The 24,208-nt window shown below is 50.7% G+C and overlaps 4 protein-coding genes across 4 annotated transcripts in view; 3 read left to right on the top strand and 1 right to left on the bottom strand.

The window, feature by feature from the left end:
• ost4 (oligosaccharyltransferase complex subunit 4 (non-catalytic)) overlaps positions 1-13,332 on the top strand; it is a 95,985-nt gene extending 82,653 nt beyond the window's left edge. Inside the window, exon 2 of the mRNA XM_062467978.1 lies at positions 13,318-13,332. The gene's annotated coding sequence lies outside the window, so the exon portion shown is untranslated. The remainder of the gene's footprint in view (positions 1-13,317) is intronic.
• Positions 1,321-10,015, top strand: gareml (GRB2 associated, regulator of MAPK1-like). Its single transcript, XM_062467900.1, is given in 10 exon segments — positions 1,321-1,706; positions 3,300-3,440; positions 5,688-5,711; positions 5,714-5,740; positions 5,743-5,816; positions 5,914-6,079; positions 6,220-6,318; positions 6,321-7,078; positions 8,143-8,312; positions 8,488-10,015. Coding segments are annotated over 10 exon segments (2,181 nt in total). The 5' UTR covers positions 1,321-1,594; the 3' UTR covers positions 9,098-10,015.
• On the bottom strand, positions 10,071-18,441 carry hadhaa (hydroxyacyl-CoA dehydrogenase trifunctional multienzyme complex subunit alpha a). The gene is made up of 21 exons (XM_062467893.1): positions 18,307-18,441; positions 17,397-17,438; positions 17,168-17,238; positions 16,896-17,029; positions 16,245-16,383; positions 16,043-16,162; positions 15,851-15,953; positions 15,652-15,774; positions 15,287-15,405; positions 15,101-15,157; positions 14,876-14,985; positions 14,592-14,726; positions 14,243-14,414; positions 13,926-14,012; positions 13,353-13,493; positions 11,996-12,064; positions 11,614-11,727; positions 11,399-11,480; positions 11,189-11,303; positions 10,806-10,951; positions 10,071-10,613 (listed from the first exon to the last, which is right to left on the bottom strand). Exons 1-21 carry the CDS (start codon positions 18,371-18,373, stop codon positions 10,471-10,473), a joined length of 2,289 nt encoding a protein of 762 aa, XP_062323877.1. The 5' UTR covers positions 18,374-18,441; the 3' UTR covers positions 10,071-10,470.
• A 171-nt stretch (positions 18,442-18,612) lies between these two features.
• hadhb (hydroxyacyl-CoA dehydrogenase trifunctional multienzyme complex subunit beta) overlaps positions 18,613-24,208 on the top strand; it is a 5,701-nt gene continuing 105 nt past the window's right edge. Inside the window, exons 1-16 of the mRNA XM_062467925.1 lie at positions 18,613-18,756; positions 19,415-19,487; positions 19,582-19,623; positions 19,808-19,904; positions 20,017-20,061; positions 20,330-20,429; positions 20,908-20,995; positions 21,093-21,280; positions 21,491-21,671; positions 21,789-21,910; positions 22,006-22,085; positions 22,223-22,270; positions 22,465-22,552; positions 23,124-23,198; positions 23,353-23,517; positions 23,876-24,208. The exon at positions 23,876-24,208 is cut by the window's right edge and continues 105 nt beyond it. Coding sequence (XP_062323909.1) covers positions 19,421-19,487; positions 19,582-19,623; positions 19,808-19,904; positions 20,017-20,061; positions 20,330-20,429; positions 20,908-20,995; positions 21,093-21,280; positions 21,491-21,671; positions 21,789-21,910; positions 22,006-22,085; positions 22,223-22,270; positions 22,465-22,552; positions 23,124-23,198; positions 23,353-23,517; positions 23,876-23,911 — 1,422 coding nt within the window. The 5' untranslated portion in view covers positions 18,613-18,756; positions 19,415-19,420 and the 3' untranslated portion in view covers positions 23,912-24,208. The remainder of the gene's footprint in view (positions 18,757-19,414; positions 19,488-19,581; positions 19,624-19,807; positions 19,905-20,016; positions 20,062-20,329; positions 20,430-20,907; positions 20,996-21,092; positions 21,281-21,490; positions 21,672-21,788; positions 21,911-22,005; positions 22,086-22,222; positions 22,271-22,464; positions 22,553-23,123; positions 23,199-23,352; positions 23,518-23,875) is intronic.

Genomic DNA, 24,208 nt, shown 5'->3' with positions numbered 1-24,208 from the left:
TCTCTGTATGATTTATTTTACATTTTGATTTCTTTTAACTTTTTGGGGGTTAATTTTTCTGCATGCAGACTTCTTTGGGTTGGAAACGTTTCTGTAACGTTTGTGTAACGTTTGCCACTGGGTAACTGGGCGGGAGGTCAAAGTTCTCTTTGGAAATTCAAATTTTTTTGCAGATCCATTAAAAATAAGCTTGTTTAAGTTACTTGTTTGTCCTCTATGCTGTCTTATTTTTTCAAATGTGTTTGGTCTGATGGGTGTGTGTGTGTGTGTGGTGGGGTGAGAGATCGAGAGGATGTGTGAGTGTAAGGGAAATCAAAGGATATATGGAACACGTTCTTGTGAGTTTATCTCTAAGGAATGTCTTTCTGGACTCGTGTCAGTGTTGGTGTGAAAAACAAGTTCAAGAAATCCTTTTCTTAGTCATTCTCAGACCTGTCCGACAGATGGAGCTGTTTCACCACAGAGTTTGTGTAACCCTGTGAATTCAATCAAATCAACATTTATTTGTATGGCCCTTTTTTTTTATACAAGCAATGTCACAAAGGGCTTCACATACGCCCACTAAACTGCCACTCAGCCAAACGAAACCAAGACGAGGAAAAACTCGCAGGAAAACTAATTGGAGAAAAAAATGGAAGAAACCTTGAGAAGAGCAGTTCAGTGAGAGATCCCCTCCCCCAGAGACGGTTGGTGACAGAGAGGTGAAAAAAACAGGCTTAACATAGTCATGCATCAAGAGTAGAGAATTGATGTGCAAATGGATGTTGAAACTCAGATAGTCAGATATATAGTCAGATATAGGGGAGTCAGGTGGCTGAGCGGTGGGGGAATCGGGCTAGTAATCCGAAGGTTGCCAGTTCGATTCCCGGTCATGCCAACTGACGCTGTGTCCTTGGGCAAGACACTTCACCCTACTTGCCTCGGGGGAATGTCCCTGCACTTACTGTAAGTCGCTCTGGATAAGAGCGTCTGCTAAATGACTAAATGTAAATATTCAGAGTTCCAATTCAGTGCTGTGTAGTAGGCTAGCTGTCATCTCAAATCAGTGCTGTCAGGGAAGGGACCAGGAACTCGTGTGTGGTCAGAATAAATACTGGTGCTCGGTTTGGAGAAAAGCGCATTCCAGTAAGCACTAGTTCAGAAACTAATCGACATCGCCCAATCGCCCAACATCGTGTGGCGTTATGTTAGTTTCATGATCATGATGTAATTCAGTCGTTTGGACAGGTATTGGTGATGGATTTGTAAACCACATTTGCATGGGAAAATGACAAAGAACGGGACGTCCCGGATATCTAGTGCAGTGGTCCATTCATAAAAGGAACCCTGTTGACGGAGTTGCGCCTTTTGCTCACTTCTTATAGGGAGGGAGGCGCCCTAGGGGTCAGAGCCGCTCCGGATAAACGAGCGAGCGCAAGAGAGGAGGTACCGCGCTGATCCCACCGAGGGCTGGCTCTCCCCCCGCCCCTGCCGTGCTTGCGTGCGTTCTCCCTCAAACATGGCGAGACTCTCTGAGCTACCTATAGCGACCCGGACCCCACCACCGCCTGCCGCCACTGGTATTGCTAGCCCGTGCCCATTATGACCCGGGAGGATGGAGAAGTTGTCGGCGAGCCTGTCGGAAATCGCGTGGAGCCCGGTGACGCTGCCTTTGGACGTGGTGGTCAGCAAGTTCCGACTGCCTGCTCTGGTCAGACTCGCGCACGGTAAGAGTTTAAGAGCAAAGGCAAGGCTATAAGAGATTTTCTTATAGCGCATTCAAATCCCTCAATTCATCCCTACCCATCCCTGTCAACGTCTTTTCCGTAAAGCTTTTACGCACAACGTGAACATCTATCTTTCTATATCTCGACCGTTAGGCTGGTCGTTTCTGTATAAGAGGGATGTCCAAAAGTTTTATTTTGCCTATATGATGCCAACGTTATTTTCTCCTAAAGTAAGCTACATTGCCACAGCGTAAGTGGCCATGTTATTTAAGACTGACCAAAGGGCGACACAGTGTCTGTTGTGTTGGTAAAGTGCTGCTCGCTCTTTTCATATGTAAATGATGTAATCTGCCGGTGAATGTTCTGAATACTAACAAGCAGTGCGAGGCAACGTCCAAGTTTCCAACGTTTTAGGTGGACAAAAGCATCACCCCTTCATTTACCTCAAAACCCATGCTGTTTTACCACAGCCTTCATGCTGAGGTTGTCTGACAACTGACACTGGCTTCTGTCTGAAACTAGGCGCTGTCTAGTGACTATCTGTTAGAACTGTGTGTGTGTGTGTGTGTGTGTGTGAGAGAGAGAGAGACAGACAGAGAGAAAGAATTCAAGGAAGAGAAGGTACAGTGTAAAGGAATATGTTTATACAAACCATGCTGGAGTTGACTTCACAGTGGACAATTTGCAGAGTTTGGCACGCTCCCTTCTGGAGATGGTGGTTATTGATTTACTATTGAGAATGAGTTGCTGCGACTTCCAGGAAGGTTTAAACCAACTTCCACTTCAAATTTTTTCCACACAGGCCATAATGTGCTCCAAGGGCAGCCAGAGTTTTCTGTTGGGTTGCAGGTGTTCTACTGCCACCTCTTCACTCTATTTAAGGCTGTTCCTTCTGCCCCATGAGTTATGCTCATTAGAAGGGGCCTGGTGGCCAAATATAATGTCTTCCTGCTAATCCTTCTAAAAGAGAGAGACACACTTATAAACATCTATGTTTGAGGAGGTATGTCTTACCGCTGACAGTAGAGCTCGTGTTTTGTTTCATGTTTTCATCCTGCAGCTTGTCCACTCTGGGTTCTGGAACTCACAAACCAGCTGCAGCAATCCTATCACCCAGCTGATGTTGCTGCGATTCTAGTGTCTGTGTTCTGATTGAATTGTGTCATTGTGCTCTCAGCAGAAATCAATGCTGTGTTGCATGATGGCTTTAGTAAAAGTAGTAAAAGGTCACTCAGTGTGGGTGAATATGTGTGTGTGTGTGCGTGCCTGTGTGTGTGTGTTTGTGCGCGCCTGTGTGTGTGTGTGTGTGTGGGGGGGCTGTAATAGGAGGTTGCCATACAGAGTAGCTGATGGGAGCTAGTTGGGGGCGGAGTATCAGCACAGATGGGGGTAATTACTTACATCCAAAGACACTGATCTGGTTCTTTGTGTGCATGCGTGTGAGAATGTGAACTGACAAAACTTTTTCCACAGTATACCGCAAAGGAAACGAGAAGAGAATGTTACTCTTTATCTAATACCCATATGTACCATGTGTACCCAGTGTGTCTACAGTGTGTGTTAGTGTGTATCTGACCTGTGTGTGTGTTGCAGGTGAGTGTGTGGAGGGGCTGGCAGAGGAGGATGTTGTGTTGTTACACTCCTGTCGTCAGTGGACCACCGTCACGGCCCACAGCCTGGAGGAGGGGCACTATGTCATCGGACCCAAGATAGACATCCCACTGCAATATCAGGGTGAGCACACACACACACACATGCACACACACACAGACACACAGAAGTGTGAGTGGTGAACATTCCCAGTGTTGGGATCCAGACCCAGTCCTTGTAATGAGATCCTAATGCTCTGTCTGAGCTTCCTGTCCTGCTGTAGAGCTGATGTCACCCCCCCCCCCCCCCTCCTGACTTCCTGCTGGGATGGACAGGAGGGGGGGTTTGGTCGAGGGGGGGGCAGTAGAGGAGGGGGTGGAGAGGAGGAGGGGGGTATAGGGGCTGAAGATGGAGCAGGGAGAGGAGTGCGGTGGGATTGAAAGGTGGTTGACATCATTCTTCGAGCCTTGATGTACAGGAGGTCTTTCAGTTTAACCTCTTTCCTGAGATAGAATCAGATTCTCGCTGTTAGTGAGAGAGAGAGACAGCTCACAGCAGGAGTGAGAGACAGAGAGAGGGAGAGACAGAGAGAGGGAGAGACAGAGAGAGTGAAAAAACAGAGAGAGACAGAGAGAGGGAGAGACAGAGAGAGACAGAGACAGAGAGAGGAAGAGACAGAGACAGAGAGAGAGACAGATAAAGGGAGAGACAGATACAGAGACAGAGAGAGAGAGAGACAGATAAAGGGAGAGACAGATACAGAGAGAGAGAGACAGAGACAGAGAGAGAGACAGAGAGAGGGAGAGAGAGAGGGAGAGAGAGGGAGAGAGAGGGAGAGAGAGAGAGACAGATAAAGGGAGAGACAGATACAGAGAGAGAGAGACAGAGAGAGACAGAGAGAGGGAGAGACAGATACAGAGAGAGAGAGGGAGATACAGAGAGAGGGAGAGACAGAGAGAGAGGGAGACAGATACAGAGAGGGAGAGACAGAGAGAGTGATGACAGGTGAGGACCAGGGTCCCTGAGGAGCAGGGTAAGATAGACAGCGACACAGACAGCATCATGTGATGATGTCAGACAGGAAGCGTGAGCTAAATGAGAGCAGTTCCATGTCTCCCCTGGGAAGGCTGCGAGGAGACTCTCTCCAGCCAGCCCTCCCTCCATCACTCCTCTCATCTGTTGCTGAGCGTATATGAATGGAAGATGAGTGCTGGCAGTCTGACTTTCACATCAGGGAAAATATGGATCTGCACTTCCTGTAGTACCATCCACCTAGCTATTTAAAGTGAGCAGCCAGACTTCTGTGTCTCCTGAGCCAGTAAGCTGTGTTAGGTTTACACAAGTTGGCTAACAGCGTCTGTTTTTATTCCGGATTAGCGTCTGCAAGCGTCCTGTCAACAAGTCTGTCCCTTCTCCCTGTTTCTCTGGATAGAGGGCTGAACTGACTGGCTCTGCTCACGTGTGTGGGGTGGAAGCTTTTCAGTCCTTCAGCTGTCTGACAGTCTTCTCTGAGGGGGAGGACTGGGGGAAAGGGGGAGGAGGGGGAGGGAGGAGGAGGGGGGAGGAGGAGGGGGGAGGAGGGGGATGGTTACGAGGCTCTGTGCTGGTCTGGAGGCGTTTGTTATTCTGCTCTCCCTATCATACAAAGAGTTGCCCTGAGCTCCACTGCCCACACACTCACACACTCACGCACAAACACTAAGACGCACACACAAACACAAACACAGGCACACACATACACACAAACACTTGGAATGCTGCTGCTGGGTTTCCTGATCCGGAATTCTTGAATTAGAGAGAGAAAGAGGGAGAGAGTGGGTGAGATTTAGAGGGGGATGAGAGCGGAGAGAGAGGGAAAGAGGGGCAGAGTTGTGTGCGTCTCCATGGCGATGTGTCTCTGCTCAGCGTGAGAATAGAGCTTCTTTAACAGTTGCCATGACAACCGCGTTGGCTGTTGATTGACAGAGAGGAGGTCGAAGGTCAGAGAGGTGTCCCAGTGTTCCATCCCGGGCCTCCGAAAGTGTGAGTGTCCGCACTTGTGTGTGTGTGTGTGTGTGTGTGTGTGTGTGTGTGTCATGCAGTTCTTTAGAAAGAGAGAAGTGGTGACACTTGGTGGAAGGGGGTAGGCACTCAGCAAATACACACAGTTTCTTATTCTGGCTATGAATCTGTTCCTCATACTTCTTTTCTCTCTTTCCCTCCCTCTCTCTCTTCCTCTCTTCCTCTCTTCCTCTCTTCCATCCTCTCTCTCTCTCTCTCTCTCTCTCTCTCTCTCTCTCTCTCTCTCTCTCTCTCTCTCTCTTCTCTCTCTCTCTCTCTCTCTCTCTCTCTCTCTCTCTCTCTCTCTCTCTCTCTCTCTCTCTCTCTCTCTCTCTCTCCTCCTCCCTGAAGGGAGGTTCAGGTTGTTGGATGAAGACAGGATGTCAGAGATCCTGTTCAGTATTTTTCAGCGTTGAGGAAGTCGCCGGGCTCTTCCCAGACCGAGTGTTCGTCATGGAAACCATCACCTTCAGTGTCAAGGTCAGGGACACAGCAAAACTCACCTCTAACAGTGTAAACACATCAACCCAGAGGTTATAAGATTGTAATAGAGTGTGGGTGCGTGTGTGTGTCACAGGTGGTATCAGGAGAGTTCAGTGAGGACAGTGAGCCCTACAGCTTTACTCTCCAGGCAGGAGATGAGCTGTCACTCATGGGGAAGGCGGAGCTTCTCTGTGCCACGCCCTCTAGGGAGAAGTCTGGACTGAGCGCGCTCCTGAGACGCCTGGGCAAGACTCCCCGCAGTAAGAGCCCTGCAGCGTCTCAGATTCACCCTCGTCTGGGTCTCAGGAAGGAACATTTTGATCATTATCTAATCTTCTCCCTCCCTCCCTCCCTCCCTCCCTCCCACCCTCACACCTCTCCCCCAACACACACACACCAGGTAAGACCCCCTGTCTCGTGTGCATGAACCACCGCACCAATCAGAGCGTCAGCCTCCCGTTCGCTTGCCGCGGCCGCTTCTGCACGCGCTCGCCCCTGGAGCAGGCATGCTGGGAGGCGATCACACGGTACGCAGCATCATCGAGCGGGTCCGTCTTCCCGTTAACGTGTCCGTTCCCTCCCGTCCGCCCCGGAACCCCTACGACCGTCACGCCGTGCGCGAGGGCCACCGCTACAAGCTGCTCAACATCGTCAGCAAGACCGTGGTGCTCTGTCTGGTGCTTCGCCGACAGGAAGTCTCTCCCTCTCACTTCCTGTTGCTGCGCTGCATGCCACGCTTCACGGTGGCGGAGGCCTCCCTCCACACGGTGGCGCTGGAGAGCCTCCTGCTGCGGCACTCCTTCGACACGGACGCCTACTCGCGCGCGGTGCGGGAGACGCGCCCGGAACTGGAGTGCGTGAGCGAGGAATGCGTGAGCCCCGGTCGCTCGCGCGTGTGCGTGTCGGGTCAGGACTCTCTGGCCCCAGCGCTGCAGCGTTTGTCCCTGTGTGTGTACGGAGGCGGCGTGACTGACAGCCTATCACAGCGCTGCAGGGACTCCCTGGGGGAGGGGCCAGGTGAGGGGGAGGAGCGTGAGTACGTCAGCCCCGACTGGACGGAGGCTGAGATGAGGGTCGGTGAGGAGATTCCCTACGAGGAGCTTTGGACCAATCAGACTGCAGGAGCCCTGGGGAAGGTGGAGCCAAACCTGATCTCTTTCCATTCCTCTTCGTCACTGGACGGCACGCTGAGCACTGCCCACGTTACCATGGTGACACGGGTGTCCACGCCGCCACCTGTACCCCCAAAATCAGATGCAGTGAGTTTGCCCTCCCTCTCCTCTCTCTCACTTTATCTAGCGGTCTGTCATCACCCCTTCCTCTCTCTCTCTCTCTCTCTCTCTCTCTCTCTCTCTCTCTCTCTCTCTCTCTCTCTCTCAGTCTCTCTCTCTCTCTCTCTCTCTCTCTCTCTCTCTCTCTGTCTCTCTCTCTCTCTCTCTCTCTCTCTCTCTCTCCCCCTTTCTCTCTCTCTCAGACGATGATGCATCCGGTAGTTAATACCAGGAAGCACGTCCTTGAATAATTTATGCAGAGCTCTCCAAATGACCACACACACACTTCCCGAAACTCCTGCCATTCACATGTAGTCCACACACACACACGCACACGGCAACACACACACACAGACACACTACAACTTCTGTTTTACGATGAATGTAGGTGAAGCTGTGTTTGCACCGTGTGCTACGTCGTGATACTGTGCTGGTGAAGACGATCGTGTGGGAGCTGAGGGGGGGGGGGGGCAGGGGGAGCTGAGGGGGGGGTGGCAGGGGGCGGGGGGGTGGCAGGGGGCGGGTGAGCTGAGGGGGGGGTGGCAGGGGGCATGGGAGCTGAGGGGGGGGGATAGGGGGCATGGGAGCTGAGGGGGGAGGGGTGGCAGGGGGCGGGGGAGCTGAGAGGGGGGTGGATTTCAGCAGCTCAGCTGAATTATACCCTGTCACACATAGTGCTCCTCTGCCTAATATTTACCCTGCCAGGAAGTGTGTGTGTGGGGGGGGGGACTGTCAGAGGAGTGTGTGTGCACTGTGAGCAGTGTGTTTGAGGTTTAAAGGTCATTGGAATTTGACATTTACTCACAGTAACAAAGATTTTCCAACAGGGACAGACACCATGCACATTCTCTCACACACACACTCTCGCACACTCACTCCCACTCATGCACACACGGCTTCTTTTGTACTTTGTTATTACGAATTCCAGAGAAGCCCCTGAAGCACCCATAGAGACCACTTTTCATCCAGTTCCAAAGCTAAGAATTAGTTAGTGTTAATAACTTTCTTCCTGGTGTGTGTGTGTTTGTGTGCACGCCTGTGTGTTTGTATAGGTGAGAGAGGAGTGTCGATTCTTGATCGCCCCCCCTGTTCCTCCTCGCTGCTCTAAGGGAGGCTCCGCCTCTAGTCCCGCCCCCAGCCCTCCAGTCCCACCCCGCTTCCCCCAGACCTCCGGCTCCCCACGACCAAACCGGTCCTTCTACTCCTCTGGCCTGCAGGAGAGGTAAGACACACACACACACACCGGTCTCTCATCATGGCCTAGAATGTGCAGGGCAGGGGTCCCTGAAGACCAGGGGGTCCCTGAAGACCAGGGTTGAGAACCACTGGCCAGGGCCAACATACAGCTACGGTGGCCTGTAGGTAATGTGGGAACTTTTCTGTTTCTGTTTCTGTAGTTGCTCCCCGTCTCCAGACACCTCTCTTTACTGCTATCCATGCTCCTGGACCGACTGCCCCGCCCCTAACCCCGCCCAGTCAAGCCCAGAGCCAACCCCTTCCCTTCCCCTTGACAGCATAGCCAATCCTCAGCCAGCACAGGCCACGTGGGTGGAGCCATGGGCAGACTGTTCAACCCAGGGCTTCTATAACTCTGGTCCTCGACTGAGGACGCCGCCCCCTCAAAGCCGATTCGCTCCCTTCGGGGCGCTGAATCCTTTTGCCCGCCAGTCGCCCTGCCCATCCCCTGAACCCCCAGCCAATCAGACGACAGATTCCTCCCGGGGTGCAGAAGGAGGCGGGGCTTTAGGGGGATGTGAGGGGTCCTCAGTTCACCCCACCTGGCGCCCACCGGCCGACCTGTCCGCACTCTCATTGGAGGAAGTGTCTGCCTGTCTGCGGTTTATCGGCCTGTCAGAGGCAGCCGTGGGCGTGTTCCAAAGAGAGCGGATTGACGGCAGCCTATTGGTGCAGCTCAACGAGGAGATCCTGTCTCACGACTTCCACCTCAGTCGACTGCACGTCACCAAGATCATACAGTTCATACAGGGCTGGAGGCCCAAGATCTAATGCACACACACACACACACACACACACAATGCTGCCTGTCCTGATCACGTGCCTGTTCACTACATGGGACTGTCCTGAATGTGCCTTCTGGACAAAGTGGCTGCTGCTCCTCTCTGATTGGACGAGACAGCTCGTTGATGACACCTTCTGGGTGGAACTGTAGAACTAGGACCCAACGTAAGAAGCACAGCCAGTTCAGCCTACGCCTGCTCGGTTCCACTTTGGCTCGCTGGCCTGTTTTCTATTAACCCTCTCCAAGACCTGCAGCTGGAAACAGACCAGGAGCCGGCTGTGTGGACTTCTGTCAGGCTGGGAGGAGGGGGGGACCTGAGAGATGTTCCAGTGTCCTGGTGTACCTAAAGACTGTGACTAGAGTTTACTAACTTTACCCTGACCTACAACAGGCTCTTGTCGCTACGGCAACCCTTGACCGTAATAGGGGGTGTAACTGGTACAAGGGGTGTAACTTTCTATCACCTTGGTGACTGAGACAGTGCTGTGTGGTACAGCTGACTAAAGTGTAGGGATTTGGGCGTCTCTACAGTTAGTGATAATGATGATGATGATTAACCAAGCACTGTAGTCTAAGCCAGTTGTATAAGAGTTTCAGGCCAAAACGCTGCATATCATTGGGGTCACTTGACATTCATTACTCAAGATCGTAATCAATTACACGTTCAAAAATAATAAATGGATTGTCATGTAAGAATATGACAAATCGACAGCAACTTATCTTCATTTCAGACGGCAACAATTTGATAGGTGAATTGGTGAAAATGAAATGAAAAGGGTTGGCGTTTTGTACTGGATCTCTTATACTGTCTGTCTGTGATCATGAACTACAGCTTAACCTTCTGGGGCGTAACCACGACGACCTTGTGCAACATGAAGAAATAAAGACACCTAATGACCTCTGAACCAGGGAGCCTGGTGTCTGTGGATCACACACACACACACACACACACACACAGAATGGAGGTTGGAAGTTTTGTGTAATAACAGAGTCCAGATACAGTATTCCATTTGAACAAATTTACAAAATAAACTAAATCAGACACAGTCATCAAAAACCCTCTAGTGCAAACCCCCCCTGAGCAGGCAGAGCAGAGCAGACGAAGGCAGTAGAGAAGGAGAGACACCTGCTCAAGGCAAAGAACAGAAGATACAAGCAGCCATACATCCACCCTCTCCCCAACACTGATCCCCGTTTAGTGACATGTTCTGCTTGGCAGTGCCAAGGCGTGATTCTGGGGTTAGTTCACAGGCTTGGTTCACACTAGGTAACATCAGCCTTCGGCGACGCAAAAGATCCATTGTCCGTGAGGCAGGAGAGGGCTTCCCCAGGGGCGCCGTGGAGGAAGGGGGCGGGGCTACTAGTGGAACTTCTTGCTGGTGTCCTTGGCATGGTCCAGTAACAGCTGGCAGGGGGTGAACTGGTCACCGTAAACATCCTCAAAACGTTTCATCATGGCCACCAGACGAGCCGCCCCTATTGAGTCGACGTACCGGAACGGACCTGGGCGGAACACGCAAGTAGAGGAATGGTAAGCGCCTTTCAGGGAATGTATACTGTGTGTGTACTGTGTGTGTGTACTGTGTGTGTGTGTGTGTGTACTGTGAGTGTGTGTACTGTGTGTGTGTGTACTGTGTGTGTGTACTGTGTGTGTGTGTGTACTGTGTGTGTGTGTGCAGTGAGAATGCGTCATACCACCAAGGCAGGGCGGGAAGCCCAGTCCAAACACTGCTCCAATGTCCCCCTCCACAGGGTTTCCCAGAATTCCTTCCTGCAGGCACAGAACTGCCTCGTTGACGAAGCGAGACACCAGCCGGTGCTGAACGTCAGAGTCAGAGGACCTGGAACACACACACACACCAGAATCAGAGAAGAACCGTTCAGAATGCTTACATTAGGGAATGCGAAAGAGGGACAGAAAAATAGAGAGAGAGAGAGAGAAAGAGAGGGAGAAAGGAGAGAGATAGAGGGAGAAAGAGAGAGAGAAAGGAGAGAGAAAGGAGAGAGATGGAGGGAGAAAGGAGAGAGATGGAGGGAGAGAGAGAGAGAGAAAGGGGAGAGAGAATGAAGTGTCTTACACAGTGGGAGGTGCGGCGAGTTTGAATTTCTGTATGATCTCTTCAGCTCCTGGGTTCACACTCTTGTCTTTCTTTGCTTTCCCGTAAACGAAGCAGCCCTTTCCAGACTTACGACCTGGACACACACACACAGAACACGCTCATCAGCTTCCTTCATGGAACAGCAACAGTAGGTGTACAGAGAGTGCGTTCAGACAGGAAACAGTGTACCTTTGAAGCCTTTCTCCACCATGGTCTTGAGAACGTCCACATTACCTCCTCCGAAACGAGAACCGAAAGCCTTGCCCAGGTCCTGGACAGAACACACACGCACGCTTTTCATTATTAAATCCCTAGGATTGTCAGAAATGCCAACGCATGACTTCAGGGTAGAACCATGTGACTTCAGGGTAAGACCATGTGACGTCACGTGACTTCACGGTTACCTCAGCTACGTGCGCCGCCACGTCTATGCCGACCTCGTCGGCCAGCGTTGCCATGCCGACAGGGAAGCCGAAGCCCGTCGTCAAGGCGTCCAGCTGCTTTGGCCCCACCCCTTCCTGCAAGCTCAGATGGAGAGTTCTTCATCAGCTAATGAACACACACAGTGGTGGTGTAGGGGAGTGCAAATGGTCAGACAGGCAAGAGATTAGTCAGAGACAGACAGACAGACAGTTAGTCAGAGAGACAGACAGGGAGACAGACAGACAGTTAGTCAGAGAGACAGACAGGGAGATAGTCAGAGAGACAGTGAAGCAGAGATACAGACAGAGACAGACAGACAGAGACAGACAGGCAGAAAGACCGACGAACAGTCAGTCTGGTCACCTGTAGCACTCTGACAGCCTCAGCCAGCATGGGAGCCAGGCAGCGGGTGGTGTAGAAGCCTGGGCCATCCTGAGGAAAGGAGCACCTGGTCAGACATGAAGCATCTCCCGCAACACCCCTGATTACACCATGCTGCAGTTCTGTCCTCTGCAGTTCTCTTGAGATGTGTGTGAGGTGTGTGTGTGAGGCAAGTGTGTTTATGTGAGGCAGTGATCTACATTAAGGCTTGTCCGATTGTCCGGGACAAGTAAAAATAATTGTAGGACAACAAGTATAATGAAGACTGAACTTGCCCGAACGGACAAGTAAAAAAAAATATATAAAAAAAAGATTTCTTAGTATCAGTGCAAGCACAAACAACATTTTTGTCTTTCTATAATGCAACTACAGTCTGACATTTAATGAATCCGCGCATTTATGAATGGATCCACACGTTCTACTGCTCGTGCCGTGAATGTAGCCCGCTGGCACCAATCGTGTCCTTGCGATTATATAAACTTTGACTCTCTTAACTTATTCAGATTTAAATCAGTTAGCCGACATTGGCGTTTAAAGTGGAGTTCAGTGAGAAAATGTTTCTTAACCCTTGTGTTATCTTCGGGTCATTCTGACCCATCAGTCATTGTGACCCACCGTCGTATTGCGACAAATTTACCTCATACAAAAACAAAGTGAAGCATTTTCTTTTAACTGTCGGGCTGTCTCAGACCCCCCACATTGGAATGGTTAAAAGAAAATTATTTTTATTTGTTTTTGTATTGGGTAAAATTGGGTAAACACAACAATGGTTCGTTATGAACCTTTGGGTCATGTGACCCGAAGGCAGCACGAGGGTTAATACATCGAAACCTGGGCAAACACCAGGTAAGCGCTCCACCACGATTAAACACTAATCAACCTAATGCTAAAAATGCCTAGTATGAGGCGAAAAGTGAGGAGAGTTTCCCTGGCTTTGACATGATACTGATGGAGAGAGATGATGTACTGCTCAACTTGTAGGGATTTCTCTGGTATTGCAGACAGGTAAGTCAACTGTCCTAATTTACCTTAAACAAATGTAGTTATTTAGCCTATCAATAAGCTAATGGACTACTGTGACTTGCTCTCACAGAATCAGTCGCTTTAAACCCAAATTTCATTTTGAGATGTATACACCACTGGAAGGAAGTAAACGTCAGCTTTACTTCTTAGCTTTCGTAGTGGACGTTAGCTTTCCAATGAATCAAAGGTATGTGAGGCAGGTTAGTGTGAGGCAGGTGTGTGTGAGGCAGGTGTGTGAGGCAGGTGTATGTGAGGCAGGTGTGTGTGAGTGTGTGAGGCAGGTGTGTGTGTGTGAGGTGTGTGAGTGTGTTCTCACCCCCACTACGATGATGATCTTGCCCTGTTTCAGGCCCACGGCCACAGCGGAGGCCGTGGTGTCTTTAGACGTCTGCTCTGTGGTGATGATCTCCAGCAGCTGCATCTTATCCACTGGAGAGAAGTAGTGCATCCCGATCACCTGCACAGAAACACCCATAGATATATATAAAGACTAGATGTCTTACGGCGGAGTCGAGAACGTCCGCACATGGCGGCCATCTTGCTACAGTCAACTCGCTCACCCATAACATGGTGTTGATGCTACATGTACTTTTTAAATGACCATAACTTGCTAAATTTTCAACCGATTTGGTTTGTTATCAACGTCAGAGATGTCGTTATGCCACTGCATACTTATGAATAATTGTTTTGTTTTTTTTACAAATAGAATAGAAGTATGCAGTGGCATGACGCCATGTGCGGACGTTCGACTCCGTTGTCCGGCAACGCGGACGAAACATCTACCCTTTATATATGACTAGGAAGGTTCCTCACTTCCTAGTCAACCACCTGGTATGAAAACATGCTATTAACGCTTCTTTTGAACAGTGTGTGTGTGTGTGTGTGTGACCTTGTCTGGCCGTTTGCTGACAGCAGCGATGTCTTTGATGGGCAGGGCTGAGGTGTTGGTGGCAAAGATGCAGTGAGGAGGGATGACCTGTGGACACAAGAGGACCCAGGTCACCTCCACAACCCCTACAGATGACTGCATGAAAACTCTGAAGTAAAAGACACCACTGTGCAGTTCTACGACACGAAACAATGCATGAGCTACGTAACGCTACGAACTGAATGAACAAATGTCCTATCTTTAGTGGGGCAGTTTAAGTGGGGAGAGAGATACACGTGTGTGTGTGTATATACACGCGTGTGTGTGTGTGTACTTACAGCCTCCACCTCCTTCAGTACTTTGTGTTTGATGTTGATGTCCTCAAACACTGCTTCTATGACCATGTCCACAGACTGGAAGGCTGAGTAGTCCAGCTGGGCCGACAGGAAGGAGAGCGTGGAGTCACGCTCAAACGACGTCAGAGCCCTCTTCTTCACCTTAGTGTTAAGCCTGCGGACACACTCACTGTTACCTTCCTCTAACCAACGCCAGCCAGCCAGCCCGTACTGAACCTGTACTCCCTGGCATGTTGACCTGTTGAAAGAGGTGAAACGACGGCGGCCTCTAGTGGCCAGTCTGGGGCGTTACAGTGCAGAGGGAGAAGAGGTTTATAGGGGGGGGGTTTACCCTTTGAAGACCTGTTCTTGTCCTCTGCTGATGCCGTCGGTGGTGGTGTCCTTCAGCACGGTGTGCAGGCCCTTGTCCACTGACACCTGGGCAACGCCCGCTCCCATCAGCCCTGCGCCCAGGATCGCCAGCTTCCTGACCCATCACACACACGCACGCACACACACACACACGCACACAAAGTGTAGCCTCAGCACCTAATAATAGACCAACACCACTATAAACAACTTTGCAAAATAAATGTGCGGACTGATTCGGAGCAACTTGTCCGATACACAACTTACTTCACTTCCCTCTCAGGGGTTCCAAAGCGATTCTTTTTACAGGTCACCTGACCCTGGTACAGACCAATCAGAGCCTTTGACTCTGATGTCATAGCCAGCGTGCCAAAATTCTGAATGAGTGTGCGAGAGAGCGAGAGGTTGCCTTGAGTTAAATATGTTTATAATATGTTTAAAATATGGTGTGAAAAGATGAGAGACTGTAACAGAGTCAGGTAGAAGACTTACCTGAGACTCAGCCAGGTAGCCAGCCTCAGCTCCTTTCTCAATGCCAGCCTGCACACTCTGTAGACACACACACACACCCCCACACAGGGGAGTTACACACACGCCTGTTCACAAGTAAGATTGTTTGTGTTTATGGGACAGTATGTGGGAGTATTTAGGGTGTGTGTGTGTGTGTGTCTGTCTTACCTCGATGATTTTGACAGGGGCAGGGTAAAGTCCCTTAGTCTGTTTCAGCACCTTTTCATTGACGGTCTTGTAGATCTTGTTCCTCACGGGGCCAAGACCCATCACGGTGTCCTGCAACTCTACACCCCCACACACACACACACACACACACACACACACACACACACACACACACACACACACACACACACACACACACACACACACACACACACACACACACACACACACACACACACACACACACACACACACACACACACACAATTGATCCTCCTCTGTCAGCCCCTGTCTAAAACAGCACAGTAGTGTTTCTTGATTGTGTTTCCGTGTGTGTTTAGTTAGGGCTAGGTTGTTCCTCTCACTCTGCATCAGGCCCTTCTCCTTCGTCAGAGGGACCTTGTTGAGGGCAATGCCCCTGGCCAAGCCCACAGCCACCTCCTCCAGGTACTCAATGGTCCTCTCCTCTGAAGACTTCAGTCCAGGACCTGCACCATGGATGGATTAGTCAGTGTATTCCAAGTGGACTGCACCACACACACACACTCACTCTCTCTCTCTTACCCAGCGGGTCTATGAGCTGATGCACCAGGCCCATCTTCTTGGCTTTGTCCGCTCTGATGTTCCTTCCTGTCAGCATCATGTCAAAGGCCCCAGGGAGGCCCACCTACACACAACACAGTGCTCGTTACAGCGTGAGGTGAGGCTGCATCTGGGCTCTGTGTTCCTGGGCTCAGCAGAGTGTAGGCTGCGTACCATCTTAGGCAGTCTCTGTGTCCCCCCGGCTGCAGGCAGCAGTCCCAGCATCACCTCTGGAGTTCCCAGGATGGTCTTCCTGCTCTTGGTAGCCACACGGTACTGGCAGGCTATCGCAAACTGTAACCGCACACACGCACAACCGTTAGCCTTAGCATTACCGGCCGCGTGTCTCCACCCACATGGCTGATGACAGACACACCTCAAGGCCTCCGCCCAGACAGGAGCCGTTGATCGCTGCCACGATGGGGATGGGGGACTTCTCAATCTTCTCAAACATCTTCTGGCCCTCCTGAGACAGAGCCGTCACCTCCTCACTGCTCTCACACGCCTGGATCATGCTGAGATGGGAGGGAGGGGGGAGGGAGAGAGGGAGAGAGAGGGGGGGCGGGAGAGAGAGGGGGGGGAGAGAGAGAGGGGGGGGGAGAGAGAGGGGAGGGCAGGCAGAGAGAGAGGGGGGGGAGGGAGGGGGAGAGAGAGAGGGGGGACAGGGGAGGGAGAGAGAGAGAGAGAGGGGGAGGGCAGGCAGAGAGAGAGAGAGGGGGGGGAGGGAGAGAGGGGGGAGGGCAGGCAGAGAGAGAGAGAGAGAGAGGGGGGGGAGAGAGAGAGGGGGGAGGGGGTAGGGAGAGAGAGGGGGGAGGACAGGCAGAGAGAGAGAGAGAGGAGAGTGGAGGGAGAGAGAGAGAGAAGGGGGGGAGAGGGGATGGAGGGCAGGCAGAGAGAGAGAGGAGGGAGAGAGAGAGGGAGGGATATGGAGAGAGATAAAGACAAATAATTAACATTCTATCTTTGTCCTCTGTGGGTGTAGTTGCTGGTATTCTTCCGGAGAAGGGTGAGAAGGTGTTCTCAGTACTTGATGTCAGCTCCAGCGATGAAGCAGCCAGGTTTGGAGGATATGAGGACTGCACTCTTCACAGCGCCGTTAGACCACACCTCCCCCATCACCTCCGTCAAGTCGTCCTGCATCTTCACTGACAGCGTGTTCACCTGCCGGCGCACGCACACACACACACACACACACACACACACACACACACACACACACACACAGTGTCAGCAGGCTCTCTGGGTACCCTGTGTGTTGTGTCCTTGAGCTTGACAGACAGACACTAGACAGCTCCCCACCTTGGAGGTGGGGTCGTTGAGGCGCACCACAGCCACATCATCCTTGAGCTCGTAGCTGACATGAGTACGCGCTGGGAGGACAGAGGCACAAACAAGGAAAAAATACAGATTTAATCAATCGTGACAACTGATGACATTGTTCCCATGGCTAATGAATGTGTGTGATGTGGAGCTTTAGTATGCAGTATTGAATTGACCATTAGAGTCATTATCTAATGTGGATACTCACTCAACAAGGCGGAGGAAACCGACAGGTTCCGACAGGCATGACCTGCAACACAATGCAGAGAGGGAGAGAGCAGGTGAACTTATGCCCAGATCCTCACCTTGTCCACTAGATAAAAATAGATCTGACCCTTCGCCTACTCTTCAAATTGTCAGCCAGATTGTCTCTTTGCCAATTTAACTTATTTATTTAGCTTTTCAAGGTGTCCTTCAGGAATAGATTACGTCATTATCAGGACCATAACCCAGACACTGCTCTTTAAGACCTAGGCATCACATACCACAGAATGATAATCCTTATCACAATGTGTTTAGAGACACAGTTCTGTCTGTGTTCACAGACAACAGTAGCCTGGTACTACTGACCTTTGGCTGAGGTCAGTGTCTGTAAGAGTGAGCACCAGGTCGACAAACTCTCCACCATAGGCTTCTGACACCTACTGACAGACACGTCACACATAGGCTAGCTAAACAAAGACAGAAACACACGCCCTCGTACATACCGTTTCTCTCTGAAAAGTTAGCTACCAAAGTACACCATGTGAACGGCCCGCCCCCTCAGTACCGAAACAGTATCGCTTAAAATGACACGAATACTTGAAAGGAAACTATAGTTTGTGATGAAAAAAACTACCTGATGAATCAGGTAATTAAATGAGAAACAGAGCGAATCCAACCACACTGTCAAGTGTCGATTGCCATGGCAATAGTAAAGCAAACAGCAGATGTTAAGTGACTTTAATAGATCATTGAAATCCCAATCTGGGTTGAAGTAGGTGAAAGTTCATGCACGGCGGATCCATAAACCGAATGAATGAAAGAAGAGAAGTTTGCGATGCAGCTTGAACGACAAAAGCTGAATTTGATCTCCGAAAAAAACAGCTAATCGTGACAATTGAGTTACAGAAACTTACCTGATAAAAGTGAGTATTTACTGGTTGACAATTTTGTAAGAACCCCGACTGCACGTATTCCTGCCATCTCGCACCAAGATCACAGACAAACACCGGTTTGAGACAGATGGGGGCGCGAGAGTGTCGAATGTCAAACGAGAGAAGGACCTATGGAGACAAAGTAAAATAGTGCCAGGCTAAAATATACTTCGAATATAAGATTATGAGACTTAATTGGTTCTTAAAGCCAGCACAAAATACATTTTATGGGTAAATAATTGAGTTATTTGCAATTAAATGTGTATAAATAGCATGTTTGTGAAAAGTTGACAAAGTATACAGTCAGGCTTATCTGCGGTCAACTCAGAATCCCACGGGGTCTTGAGAACATGAACACTTTTGTAGTCAGTTGCTGATTTTTGCTGCGCGGTTGACAGGGAAGCGCTGTTTGGAAAGACAATTAAACTACAGGTAAGACTGTTAGCAACAATATATTAAAGAAATACAGTGTTAGTTTAGCCTCTCTGCTCTGTGCTGTATCGCTGACAGCTCGACCTAAATTAAATAGTAAACTTAGTCCAATACGCTAAGCACCATGTTAGCTAGGGGCTATGCTTGAGTTGGGGAAGGCAAGCCAGTAGCGTTTACTTTAACAACTTCCGTTGTCTTTTTTTAATAGTTTTTTTAAACGTTATGTTATTATATATGTGCAGTGTTCGCGGGCTGTGTGAGCCTAGGTATAGTACCGGCACTGTCAGTGTCATGTTGGTAGTTTTTGTCGCCGGTCACTGTCCTTGTCATTCACTGGAACCAGGATCTGGGTGAAGGGTCATGTCTACCCAGGGTGTGGGCGGAGCTGGCCCGTGTGATATCACCGGTGAAAAATCGCAACATATAATGCGACATAATCACATTATCCCTTCTGGAATGACGCAGATATAATTTCTTACCGGCAACCATCCAGAATAGAAAGCAATTTAGCTTGCCAACTAAAATAATGTAGCAGTTTCATGTGAAGATGTTTGAATTGGGGATAGGGGGGGTGGTGACCTTTTCTCCATCGCCTCGCCCTCTATCTTTAAATAACAGATGGAAGCTGAAGTAAAGTGAGGTGACTCTGTTTTTGCAGAACAAGATGGCTTCCATGTTGATGCACTCAATGCGGAGCTGTCCAGGCAACTCTGCCCGGGCAGTGCAGTTTGGTGAGTCCAGTTGAGCTGATTTTGGTGCATTCCCAGTGAAACCCAACGTCTATAAAGAGATGGTGATACGACGTGTGGTTTTATATTTCTACAGCGGCCCGCTCCCTCAGTACGTCAGCTCAACTCCAGGCAGCAGGTAACAGTCTCCACCTCATCGCTGACCTTTCACCCTCTGACTGGCTCCCCTTCTTCCAGCTCCCTCTGACATCAGACTGAGCTGGAGATGGAGCCTGGGTCTTCACAGTCTGTTGTTGCTCATGTAGAGCAGTGCTCTCTGCCTAACTGGTCTGACATCACTGTGCCCTCATCTCTCTCTCCAGTCCAGACCAAGAGTAAGAAGTCTCTGGCCAAGCCCGGGGTGAAGAACATAGTCTTGGTGGAAGGAGTCCGCACCCCCTTCTTGCTGTCAGGAACCACGTAAGCTCTCCTCTCTCCCCCTGTCCTGCTTCAGAGGCCTGGCACTCCAGCCTTACTCAGCCAGACAGCAAGTTTCTCTCTGAGGGTAAAACACTTGTGTTTGTGTGAACAGGTACAGCGACCTGATGCCCCATGACCTGGCCAGAGCAGCTCTTCAGTAAGTCTGTCAGACTAACCCCCTCCCCTGCCCTCCCCTGCCCTGCCCTGCCCTGCCCTCCCTCCCCTCCCTCCCCCCCTCCCTCCCCTCCCTCCCCCCCTCCCTCCCCTCCCTCCCCCACCTCCCCACACCTCAGGTGGGCTTCGTATGTTCAGAATCTGCTGGCTCTATTATTAATATTGTGTGTAGAGGACGTGTGGAGGGACGTGCATGAGGTCGTCTATATTTGGACTGTGAGCTTGGATCTCTTCATGTGTGTTCTGTGCAGGGGCCTGCTTCATAAAACCAGCCTGCCTAAAGACGCTGTGGATTACATCATCTACGGGACTGTCATCCAGGAGGTCAAGACGAGCAATGTTGCACGAGAGGTGAGTGAACACACACACACACACACACACACACACATACACACACACACACGCATACACACACACACACACATACACACATACACACACACACACATATATACATGCAGACCTTGGTACACCAACCATGTTAACTTGGGGGAGTCAGGTGGCTGAGCGGTGAGGGAGTCGGGCTAGTAATCTGAAGGTTGCCAGTTCGATTCCCAGCCGTGCCAAATGACGTTGTGTCCTTGGGCAAGGCACTTCACCCTACTTGCTTCGGGGAGAATGTCCCTGTACTTACTGTAAGTCGCTCTGGATAAGAGCGTCTGCTAAATGACTAAATGTAAACTTTCATCCAGTTCAGTCACTTTGCATTGACATCATACACAAGCTCAAACAAAAACAAACATGAATACACAACTTTAACTGTTCCTCTTGAGTGTCAGATTCTGTTGTTTTGGTGGTTTTCTGAGCCTGTGTGTGTGTGTGTTTCCAGGCTGCACTGGGTGCAGGGTTCTCTGATAAGATTCCTGCTCACACCGTCACCATGGCCTGTATCTCCTCTAACCAGGCCATGACCACAGGTGTGTGTGTGTTGCCTGAGACAAAGCTATTTCAACTGTCTACTTTGGAAAAAAGCAAAAAAATGTGTGTGTGTCATGTGCGTGTGTGTCGATGCAGGTTTTGGGATGATTGCGGCAGGCCAGTGTGATGCAGTGGTAGCGGGAGGGGTGGAGTTCATGTCGGACGTTCCTATTCGCCACAGCCGTAAGATGAGGAAGACCATGCTGTCCCTGAACAAGGCCAAGACCATGGGCCAGAGACTCAGTCTGATAGGCAGCATCCGGCTGGCTCACCTCTCACCAGAGGTACACACACACACTCACACACAAATCACACACCTCTCACCAGAGGTACACACTCACACACACATCACACACCTCTCACCAGAGGTACATACTCACACACACACCTCTCACCAGAGGTACACACACACATATTCATGGCAACCATATCATCTCAGTGATGTAATATAATGGATGGACAGCTATATAATGTGTGTGTGTGTGTGTGCGTAGCTCCCAGCGGTAGCAGAGTTCTCCACAGCAGAGACCATGGGTCACAGTGCAGACCGTCTGGCTGCAGCGTTCGGGGTGTCTCGTCTGGAGCAGGATGAGTTTGCCATGCGCTCTCACACGCTCGCCAAGAAGGCCCAGGACGAGGGCCTGCTCAGTGATGTCATATCCTTCAAAGTGCCAGGTACACGCACGCACACACACGCCAACTCTGACTGTCCGTGATCCACGACGGCCCGTCGGGGTCAGAGGGGAAGGATGTTGTTTCCTTGGTAACACTCCCCGCCCCTTCTCTCCGCAGGCCGGGACATCGTATCCCAGGACAACGGCATCCGTCTGTCCACCATGGCCCAGATGTCCAAACTGAAAGCTGCCTTCGTTAAACCTCACGGAACCGTCACAGCCGCAAACTCCTCCTTCCTGGTAAACACACGCGCACACACGCTCGCTGAATGCTGCTGTGGATGTCATCCATGCGTGACGTGACGTGACGTGTGTGTGTGTGTGTGTTCTCACAGACGGACGGTGCCTCAGCAGTGCTCATCATGTCTGAAGAGAAGGCCCTGGCCATGGGCTACAAGCCCAAAGCTTTCCTCAGGTACCCCCAGCATGACGTGATGGTTAACCCTAACCCCCCATCAGCTGACCTGGTCAGAGCTGCTTCTGGAGCTAGCAGGACGGCCCTCTGCTCTGTGGACGTGCTGCTCATCCTTTGCTCTGTGTTTCCCTCATCAGAGACTTTGTGTACGTGTCCCAGGACCCCAAAGACCAGCTGCTGCTGGGGTGAGTCTCACCAACACGCAACTCTAAACCCCCACACCACGTCCTCGTACCCCCAGCACCTTACTCTCTGGATAACCTCTGTGACCCCTGACCTCTGGAAAACCCTGTGACCTCCTGACCTGTCTTCAAGGTCAGACCCAGACTTCCTGTTCCGTCTGTCACCCTGTGTTCTCTGGTCCTCCTCCTCCCCTCAGGCCCACGTATGGAACCCCCAAAGCTCTGGAGCGAGCCGGCCTCACCATGGACGACATCGACGTGTTTGAGTTCCACGAGGCCTTCGCAGTGAGTCAGCACTGTGTGAGAGAATGTGTGTGCGTGTGTGTGTGAGAGAGGGTGTGTGAGAGAGAGAAGGTATGTGTGTGTGTGTGAGAGAGAGGGTGTGTGAGAGAGAGGGTGTGTGTGTGTGTGTGTGTGTGTGTGTGTGTGTGTGTGTGTGTGTGTGTGTGTGTGTGTGTGTGTGTGTGTGTGTGTGTGTGTGTGTGTGTGTGTGTGTGTGTGTGTGTGTGTGTGTGTGTGTGTGTGTGTGTGTGTGTGTGTGTGTGTGTGTGTGTGTGTGTGTGTGTGTGTGTGTGTGTGTGTGTGTGAGAGAGAGAGAGGGCGTGTGTATCAAATCGAAATATTCTAACCAGACACGGGTTCTAGATTTGCAGTAGCCTAATCGACACAATGGTATTGATCCACTGACGGGATCAATACCATTGTGGTTTGTTTTATTCATGGTCATCCATGTTTAAGGAGATATTGAGTAAGATTTCACTTCATTGCTGGATCCTGTAGTTAGCAAGCTCTTTGGAAGGGTCAGAAATCAATGTGTTTCTTGCCTGGTGTAGTAATGAGTGCGTGTGTGTTGCAGGGCCAGATCATGGCTAATCTGAAGGCCATGGACTCAGACTGGTTTGCTCAGACGTACATGGGGAGGAAATCGAAGGTATAATGTGTTGTCCATCACAGAAGGCTGACTGCAGTCAGGTGTGCTGCAGCAGTCAGCCTGCAGGGGGAGGACTACCTCTGGCCCTTGAAGGAGTCTGCTGGAATGTCCCAAAAGTACACTTGTAACGTGCATCAAACCTGTGTTTGTGTAGGTGGGGACTCCTCCTATGGAGAAGTTTAACCTGTGGGGCGGCTCTCTCTCTCTCGGCCATCCGTTTGGAGCCACTGGCTGCCGGCTGGTTACCACGGTAGCACATCGTCTGCAGAAGGAGGGAGGCCAGTACGGCCTGGTAGCTGCATGCGCTGCAGGAGGACAGGTAACACACACACTCTCTCTCAGTCATGCACGCAGACATCAGACTATCAAATACAGGAGTCAGATGGCTGAGCGGTGAGGGAGTCGGGCTAGTAATCAGAAGGTTGCCAGTTCGATTCCCGGCCGTGTCAAATGACGTTGTGTCCTTGGGCAAGGCACTTCACCCTACTTGCCTCGGGGGGAATGTCCCTGTACTTACTGTAAGTCGCTCTGGATAAGAGCGTCTGCTAAATGACTAAATGTAAATACGTATACACTCTCTTTTTATCCTCCTCCTCCTACTATACCTTTTATAGTGTACTGTAACGTAAAGTGCGTTACAGTATCCAGCATGAGGTGTGCTGTGTGCTGGGTTTCAGGGCCATGCGATGGTGATCGAGGCCTACCCACAGTAGAGACCAGGACAGACACCAGGACGTCTTCTGTGGACTCACTAGAGAACACCACACACAGGACAGGACTGGACATGCTAACGCCACTTTGCCTTGTTGGGTTAGGGGTGTGTGTGTGTGTGGGGGTTAGGTGTGTGTGTGTGTGTGTGTGAGAGAGAGAGAAAAGGATTGTATGTGCGGCTAACCTGAATGAGCGTCTAATTTATAGCAGAGTTGTCTCTGGGAATGTTGCCTTGGTGTTTAGGTGCAGCGTTGCAGTAAGGTGATGATCAGTGATCAGTCAGTAATGTACCACACAGC

Source organism: Osmerus eperlanus, chromosome 8 (assembly GCF_963692335.1).
Source record: "Osmerus eperlanus chromosome 8, fOsmEpe2.1, whole genome shotgun sequence".
Classification (NCBI taxonomy): Eukaryota; Metazoa; Chordata; class Actinopteri; order Osmeriformes; family Osmeridae; genus Osmerus; species Osmerus eperlanus.
Note: the sequence above shows the minus strand (reverse complement) of the source record. Positions and strands in the feature narration are given on the sequence as shown.

What these genes read in the sequence shown, in the direction of transcription:
- hadhaa (XM_062467893.1), bottom strand. Translation starts at nt 18,373, where the DNA reads ATGGCAGGAATACGTGCAGTCGGGGTTCTTACAAAATTGTCAACCAGT. An exon ending in CCCCTGTCAAAATCATCGAG is followed by an intron (nt 15,158 to 15,286) that starts GTAAGACAGACA and finishes GTGTGTCTACAG; the next exon opens with AGTGTGCAGGCTGGCATTGA. An exon ending in TACTGAAGGAGGTGGAGGCT is followed by an intron (nt 14,013 to 14,242) that starts GTAAGTACACAC and finishes TTGTGTCCACAG; the next exon opens with GTCATCCCTCCTCACTGCAT.